The sequence below is a fragment of the Lampris incognitus genome, chromosome 7, assembly GCF_029633865.1.
Source record: "Lampris incognitus isolate fLamInc1 chromosome 7, fLamInc1.hap2, whole genome shotgun sequence".
In the NCBI taxonomy this organism is placed as follows: domain Eukaryota; kingdom Metazoa; phylum Chordata; class Actinopteri; order Lampriformes; family Lampridae; genus Lampris; species Lampris incognitus.
The window spans coordinates 20,358,216-20,366,571 of NC_079217.1; the positions used below are offsets into that span (position 1 = coordinate 20,358,216).

Sequence of the window (8,356 nt, forward strand, 5' to 3'; positions counted from 1 at the left end):
AAAAAAGCTTACCTGGCGACCTTGCGTTGCAGTTAAGTGGTAGTGTAAACGCCATCTAGTGGTAGAAATCTGGAATTAAATATTGAAAACAATATGGATGATTTGAAAAGGGAAAAAAAATCAGTGTAAAAGTAAAAACCATGCTGATTTTGATTGAATCTAAGACGTTTTTATGTTTTGTGTGTTTTTAAAACGGTGTATTTGAGGTTTAGACGGTGTTGAACTAGTGAATGTCACGTTGTACACAGGTTGCTATAGCAACCGTCTGTTTACATTCCAGCAGTGAGCCGTGAGTGTACTGGAGCCAACACACTGAGGACTTTTAACCATCCCAGAGAAAGGTATGATCAGAGATAAAGACAACTTTAATATCGTTTTTATGTCAGTATAAGACGCTCTCTCACAGCTAATGCAAAGGCCAAATGAGCTAAAACACCCATCTTGACTCCAATGTGAGGGAATGTGGTCGTTTTTCTGAAATCATGACATTCTTTGTTAGTTTAGCTAACGGGTTTAGTTAGCTGATTAACTACACGTGTCACGATAACGTTAGCTTTGAGTATTTCGATCTTCTGTGGAATCACGATAATGTTTTCCAGTTGAATCAGTTCATCTGGACACAACGTTTATTGAGAGAAACGTTTCAGTGACCTTTCAGTCTAAACTGACTGCAGGTATCCCCACCCTTATAAACAATACAGTGGCATAACGATCGGTTTCATATGCAAATTGCCATGAACATTAAGTAGAGTTTCAATTGCACTATTCACAGAGGATTGGGGAATAGTTGCAATCACAGCACTGTAAAATTGCGACAGATGTACTCTTTCTTAGCCCCCCCCCCCTCCGTTCAGGGATGGTCGTTCCCTCTTCACGTAAATGGACCTTTTGACTCCCTGTTCAAACCAACGTTTCTCCCTATCAAGGATGTGCACATCCTCATCCTTGAAAGAGTGGCCATTGGCCTGTAGATGGGTGTAGACTGCGGAGTCCTGGCATGATGCGTTAGCTCTCCTGTGTTGTGGCATCCATCCTCTTGGCCAGCGTCTGTTTAGTTTCCCCGATGTGCTATTCACGGCAATCCTCCCGGCACTTAACATTGTTTTGTTTGACCTGGGGGACCCGATCCTTGTGGTGGACCAATTTTTGGCACAGCGTGTTTTGGGGTTTGAAAGCAACGTGTGTCCAGACGAACTGATTCAACTTTCTGTGATTTTCTGGATTATTGAGCATGCATAAAGACGTTTTCCAGTTGAAAGGTTCCAAAACATAATTACATTCATTGTCGTCCTTACTACCTTCAGACCAGTAGCCAGTGGAGGAGGATGTCCCGCTTGGAAGGCACACCTCGTTGGCAGGAGGCCGGCGGTTGGAGCCCTCTAACTATTGAGATGACGAAGACCAACTCCCAACTTCTCACTGCAGAATGCAGGCAACTAATGTTGGAAAGTGATAAGGCATCCAAAAAAATGCAGAAAGACACCAGCAAGAGACTGGGTATGGTATTATTCATACAGAGACTTGAAAAGAGGGGCACTGTTACTTTGCTGATGTCTCCTTTTTTACATTGAATTTCTTAGCAAAATGTTGACTGCACTGGTCAAGGTGACCCAGCTATTCCTCATTATCTCCTGCTTGACTGTCTAAAGCAAAACAATTGTGCATGTTAAGTGTTGCCCCTAAAATGTTGTAAATAAAAACTGAAATGTCATCAATGAGCAGTATTTGCTTATCCTATTTAGAACAAAGGATCCAAGATATCCAGTTCATGAGGGGAGAGCTGGAACGGAAGCTGGAAGAGATCATTGTGGAGACTGATGCCCTCGTCGTATTTAAAACCCGTGTGGAGAGGGCCCTAGACGCCTGCACAGAACCTCTGCGGGTTACCATACTCTGCCAAGAGGAGAGGTGAATGTGTAAACCAGGAGGAAGGGAGATGTGCATAGGAAAGAAAAGAAGAGATGATGGTTGGCATGGCAGGGGCAGAAGAAAAGAAATTCCAGATATGATAGTTTTGTTGTGAATCATCAGTTTGAGGTATAACATATTTTTAAGTGACAATTGTCAACAATCCAGCTGACTCTATTTATATTAAGTAGGAAGATCCTACTACCGGGTAGCCATAGAGGCTAACTGAAACAGTTAGTGAAGGTTGCTCTGCTGGGAAGAAAGGTTTAAATGATGAAGGGTAGATAGGGGTTTCACAACTGATAAATGGAAAAGGCCAAAGGGATGCGCATTGAAGAAAATAAACCAGAACGTTGCAGGGCTGCTTGAAACATCAGTGTTAAAGATGCTCTACATGAGTAATCTGTCTGCGCTTTCCGTGACCTGCAGAATGAAGCAAGCACCCATTGAGTGTGTGCATGATGAGGTTGAGAAAGAGCTCCTAAAGGAAAAGGAGGTAATTGAGGGAGTGGTTTCCCTACTGCAGCGTGTCCTAGAGCAAATCATTGAACAGATACGGTAGGTGAAAGGAGTGGACTTAACAATATTTTTTTTTTGGTTTAACATTTTTGTATAGAACCGTTTTTAACACTTCATATTTTTACCTTATAAGACAATATGCACTGTAGTAGTCCTCAAAATGTTGTTTGTTTGGGGGTGCATGTGTGCCAGTCTGAACCGTTCAGCCAAGTACCATCTTGAGAAGGATCTGAAGGACAAGTTTCAAGCCCAGTGTATTGATGATTCCTGTACCTTGATGGCCAACCATTCCTTGAACCATGACCAAATGCCTGAAGAAATTAAGATCCTTCTACCAAGGTAGATTACTATTGCATATGGATGCTTGTGCCAACTTTAATAATATAAACTTAGGTCTACGGAAAAGTTGAAGTCTATACTTTTGTTTTTGTTTTTTGTTTTTTGTTTTTTTGTTGTTTTTTTTTTCGTTTCAAAAATCACATTTCATATAATGTGGCTAATGTGTTGTCATAGGCCATATTTTGGAATAGTTTAAGTAATTGTGGGCATTGCCAACCTTTGTTCAGAAAAGGTCAGCTGTGAAACTTTTCTGATGAGCTTTTCAGGCTTTCAGCATAAACTCTGGTTACATGGATTTTTTTTTATTCAGCTTTACCTCTATTTACAAATATACTCTCAATCACTACAGTTCTGTTAGGTAGCTATACCAGAAAGCTCAGAACTTTTTTCTCCCTTTCCAGCGTGGAAATAGGCCCAGATGAATGGGAGACCTTCTCAGATGTTAACATGGCCAAGGCAGAACGGGAGAGGACCAACTCTCTGTCCCTACGAGCCCTGGTGGATTCACTCCTGGAGCAGACAGCTGAAGACATGCAGATGCAGCTCCAGTCCACTGCTTCAGCCATCCAATTTAAGATCCATGAGACCAGGGCTGCCAAGGGACAGATGGAGGATCAGCTAGCTAAGGTAGACTAAACTGTCAGCGATTGTACAGAAGCCTTTACATTGATATTGTGTGATTTTCTAAAAATTAAGTCAGTCATCAATATATTGTATGGTCTACCAATTACTGACTGACTCCGACAGTCTGTGATCCCAGATGACCAGAGTTTTTGGACTAGAGTTTGTAAGGTAACATCAGCTTTACAGATACAGTATCTGGTGAGGCTCAACATATACTGTACAGGTTTTACACAGACATGAGTCAAATAGTAGTTCTAAATAATATGACCATGCATACATGTTGATAAGACCTCTAGCTAATAAGGAGAACAGTCATTTCCTACAACCACAGCTGCCTGTTTTCCGTGCCTATTACCGTATCTCAGGCCAAGTAATGCTATGGCATTGGTGTTGCAGTTAGCAATATCAAAATCTGCCATCAAATGGTAGTACAGCAATGTGGTCCATAGCGGTTTGAACTTGGAGTAAACTCTTGTTTCAACATGTTTAAGGACATGAGGACAATTCAAATAGTGTTGGAGTTATTTGTCACAGAAAGGTATGCTAGAAAGGCATGCATAGAAAAGTGTGCTAAATAATGATCAAACTCATGCTGGGCAATATGGAAATATTATGCTCACCATATTCTTATGGATTTTGTTTTTTTTTTACAAGATATTGATATACACCTATCAGCCAAATCATTAAAACCACTGGCAGGTGAAGTGAATAACATTGATTATTTCGTTACATCCCACAGAAGAGCCACTGTAGCTCAAATTGCTGAAAAAGTTAATGCTGGCTATGATAGACAGGTGTCGGAACACACAGAGCATCGCAGCTTGCTGCGTATGGGACTGCATAGCTGCAGACCGGTCAGAGTGCCCATGCTGACCCTTGTCCACCACTACATCAGAACTGGACCATGGAGCAATGGAAGAAGGTGGCCTGGTCTGATGAATCATGTTTTCCTTTACATCATGTGGATGGCCGGGTGCATGTGCATTGTTTATCTGGGGAAGAGATGGCACAAGGGTCACTATGGGAAGAAGGCAAACTGGCGGAGGCAGTGTGATGCTCTGGGCAATGTTCTGCTGGGAAACCTTGGGTCCTGGCATTCATGTGGATGTTACACATACCACCTACCTAAACATTGTTGCAGACCAAGTACACTCCTTCATGGCATCGGTATTCCTTGATGCCAGTGGCCTCGTTCAGCAGGATAATGAGCCCTGCCACACTGCACACATTTTCAGGAATGGTTTGAGGAACATGACAAAGAGTTCAAAGTGTTGCGTTGGCCTACAAATTCCCCAGATCTCAATCCAATCGAGCATTTGTGGGATGTGCTGAAAAAACAAGTCTGATCCATGGAGGCCTCACCTTGCAACTTACAGGACTTAAAGGATCTGCTGCTAACGTCTTGGTGCCAGACACCACAAGACACTTTCAGAGGTTGTTTGTAGGTCTTGTGGAGTCCATGCCACGATGGGTCAGAGCTTTTTTGGTGGCACGAGGGAGACCTACACAATATTAGGCAGGTGGTTTTAATGTTCTGGCTTATTGATGTATGTTATATCTTCTTACATTAGCAAAAACATTATGTTCAAGAATCCAAATTCAGTTTTTCACATTGAACTGTTTGGTAATGTAAAGTATAACATCAAACAAAAAACTAGTTTCTATAAATTACTCCCTCAAATTTTTCAGGCTTCCTTTTGTGCGACATTTTAGGTCGTTTGATTCTTCTCATTAATTTAGACATCAAAATTGTGTATCACAATGTCTCGATGCATGCTCAATAGTCCAGGTGTAGAAGTCCCAGAAAATTTGAATCAGTTTACCTGGACACAAAGCTTAGTGGGAAAACATTTCATCACTTATCTAAGTAACTTTGTCAGTTCTCAGCAGGCTGCAGGTATTCCCAACCTTATAAACGATACAGTTTTAAACCAGTGTTAGATCGCCAGTGTTAGATTGATGAGTGATGAAACATTTTCACACTAAACTTTGTGTCCAGATGAAGTGATTCAACTTTTCTGTGTATCGCAATATGAAAATATTCAAATTTCATCCTGATATAGTGCCATTGAAAGACAGTTAACAATAATGAATTATTGCCCAGCCCCATTCCCTTACTCCATTGTAAAATCAGACAACATTTAAAAAAAAATGGTTGAACCAGGTGATGTGTGACATCTCCTGACCCAACAGATTTTGTCTGAGCTTGCCAGCCAGCAGATAAATATGGAGGCCCTTAACATGACCATTGCTGAGATGGAGAATCCCCTGAAAGTGGCTCAGGCCCGTCTGTCTGCCAGAGGACAGAGGCCCGCCGCAGAGCAGTGTCACGACCCAGTACAGACCCACCTGCTCTTTGAGGTCCAGGAACTCACAGCTCACATCAACAAGTGAGAACAGCTTTCCTTCTACTGATGTTGTTTGGAGATTTAATTGTATTCCTTTTCCTCATTGTATAAGGAATGCTCTTTAATGCCTTTCGTCACATGAACATTCATGTTATCATATAAACTTGTCCAACCTTGGGGGTTGTCCCGGGTCGTCCTCTGTGTGGAGTTTGCATGTTATCCCCGTGTCAGCGTGGGGTTCTTCCGGGTGCTTCGGTTTCCTCCCACAGTCCAAAGAAATGTAGGTCAGGTGAATTGGCCATACTAAATTGTCCCTAGGGTGTGAATGAATGTGTCGGCCCTGTGATGGACTGGCGGCCTGTCCAGGGTGTCTCCCTGCCTGCCACCCAATGACTGCTAGGATAGGCTCCAGTGTCTCGTGACACCAATTGGGATAAGCAGCTTGAATAATGGATATAAACTTGTAAAGGAAATATCATTACCACCTTTTGTCATAAGGAGGCAGGGTCCTTTGGTCTTTTTGCGGATTTCATTGTGATCTGTAGAGAGAGTAGGGTGCAGGTTGAGAAGAGCCTGGAGAGGTGGCGGTATGCACTGAAGAGAAGAGGAAAGAAAATCAGAAGGAGCAAGATGGAATACCTATGCGTGAATGAGAGGGAGGACAGTGGAATGGTGAGGATGCAAGGAGTATAGGTGACGAAGGCATGTGAGTTTAAATACTTGGGGTCGACTGTCCAAAGTAACGGGGAGTGCAGAAAAGAGGTGAGGAGAGTACAGGCAGGGTGGAGTGGATGGAGAAGAGTGTCAGAAGTGATTTGCAACAGAAGGGTACCAGTAAGAGTTAAAGGGATGGTTTATAAGCTGGTTGTGAGACCAGCTATGTTATATTGTTTGGAGACAGTGGCACCGATGAAAAGACAGGAGGTGGAGCTGGAGGTGGCAGAGTTGAAGATGCTAAGATTTTCACTGGGTGTGACGAAGAAGGGCAGGATTAGGAATTAGTATATTAGAAGGACAGCTCAGGTTGGACAGTTTAGAGACAAAGCAAGAAAGGCAAGATTGAGATGGTTTGGACATGTGTGGAGGAGAGATGCTGGGTATATTGGGAGAAGGATGCTGAATATGGAGCTGCCAGGCAAGAGGAAAAGAGGAAGACCAAATAGGAGATTTATGGATGTGGTGAGAGAGGACGTGCAGGTGGCTGGTGTGACAGAGGAAGATGCAAAGGACAGGAAGAGATGGAAACGGATGATCCGCTGTGGCGACCCATGATGGGAGCAGCCGAAAGTAGTCATAGATTGTAAATCCTATGTCGTCATAGTGCATGATGATGACAGACATTCAAAGTTGGACTCTCCTCTGCTCACTGTAATTGGCCCAAGGTTATTGTATGAGGTTGTAAAATCGATACCAGCAAGCAACATCACATGGCTGTACAATGACTTTAAATGCTTGGGGTTGTTAAATACTTTAGATACTTGGGATACTCTTTCATGCCGTTGTAGACTGGCATGTTATTTAACTTAGTCTCCAAATGTTAGACTTGGAGCAATGCTATGGGTCAACACGATGTACTAGTTAGATATTGGTCATGACGTCGATTTCCTATTATCAGCGTTGCACCATTGTTGCAGTGTGCCACAGAGAAAACTGCCAACTTACCATGATATGCCCAGCCTCATGATATTATAATGTAGGATATACTTATATTTGAAACATTTCTAGTCCTCTCTCCACACCCTCTTTATCTCCACAGAATGCGTGAGGCTGTGTCTCGGTCAGAGATGGAGCAAAGGAGTCTGACCCGCTGTCAGCTAGACCTGCAGGAGAGCATTGAGATCAAGGCCAGGGCTCTCTACATCGACGAGGTCCTTTGCACCCAGCTCAGAGAACCCATCATCATACATAAATTCTGACTTGACAGCAATGGAAAAGATATGCAGTTAATTGCATTTCAGCTACATAATGTAAGTTGACTGGCACAAACAGCATTTTCCATTGGAGTTTGCTTCAGTATATTTGCTGTGAGAACTCTGAATTGTGAATTTTACACTTGTCACACCATTTTTAGAGCCAGAAGCTGCTGCTGGTAAACAGATGAAAGAAGATCAGATGGGTTGGAAGGGTAGGAATAAGGGGTGGGGGATTCTCACAATGACTAATACAACTTCTTGGTTTCCTGTAGGTAACAGTCTTAAACTTTTCTTAGTTTATAATTTTTTCAGCTACTAAATTAGCTGAAATAATTCAGTCCTTGGCATGGATCTGTCAATCACAGACATCTACTTAATAAATATTGCTATGCATCAAAATGATAAAAAAAAGGGAGACAGGAGTGTCTTTTCTGCTAAGCAGTAATTGCATCAGTATTTAATATAATACTCATATTTCACTGCTCAAAACTCAAAAGCGAGTTAACAGTAGTCAGAGGGATGTGTCTGAATTTGTGTGCAGGAGTAATAACCTCCACCCATCCATTGTCCAAACCGCTTATCCTGCTCAGGGTCGCAGGGATGCTAGAGCCTATCCCAGCAGTCATTGGGCGGCAGTTGGGGAAACACCTAGGACAGGCCGCCAGTCCACCACAGGGCCGACACACACACACACACACACACACA

The 8,356-nt window shown here is 42.7% G+C and overlaps 1 protein-coding gene across 1 annotated transcript; it reads left to right on the forward strand.

The window, feature by feature from the left end:
- The first annotated feature begins 329 nt into the window (after positions 1 to 329).
- On the forward strand, positions 330 to 7,654 carry tekt1 (tektin 1). Its single transcript, XM_056284106.1, has 8 exons — positions 330 to 341; positions 1,305 to 1,497; positions 1,743 to 1,908; positions 2,338 to 2,466; positions 2,620 to 2,766; positions 3,168 to 3,393; positions 5,584 to 5,780; positions 7,495 to 7,654. The coding sequence occupies exons 2-8, from the start codon at positions 1,326 to 1,328 to the stop codon at positions 7,652 to 7,654; spliced, it is 1,197 nt and encodes a 398-aa protein (XP_056140081.1). The 5' UTR covers positions 330 to 341; positions 1,305 to 1,325.
- The last annotated feature ends 702 nt before the right edge of the window (positions 7,655 to 8,356 follow it).

What these genes read in the sequence shown, in the direction of transcription:
- tekt1 (XM_056284106.1), top strand. Translation starts at nt 1,326, where the DNA reads ATGTCCCGCTTGGAAGGCACACCTCGTTGGCAGGAGGCCGGCGGTTGG. An exon ending in AGACACCAGCAAGAGACTGG is followed by an intron (nt 1,498 to 1,742) that starts GTATGGTATTAT and finishes TATCCTATTTAG; the next exon opens with AACAAAGGATCCAAGATATC. An exon ending in ATTAAGATCCTTCTACCAAG is followed by an intron (nt 2,767 to 3,167) that starts GTAGATTACTAT and finishes CTCCCTTTCCAG; the next exon opens with CGTGGAAATAGGCCCAGATG.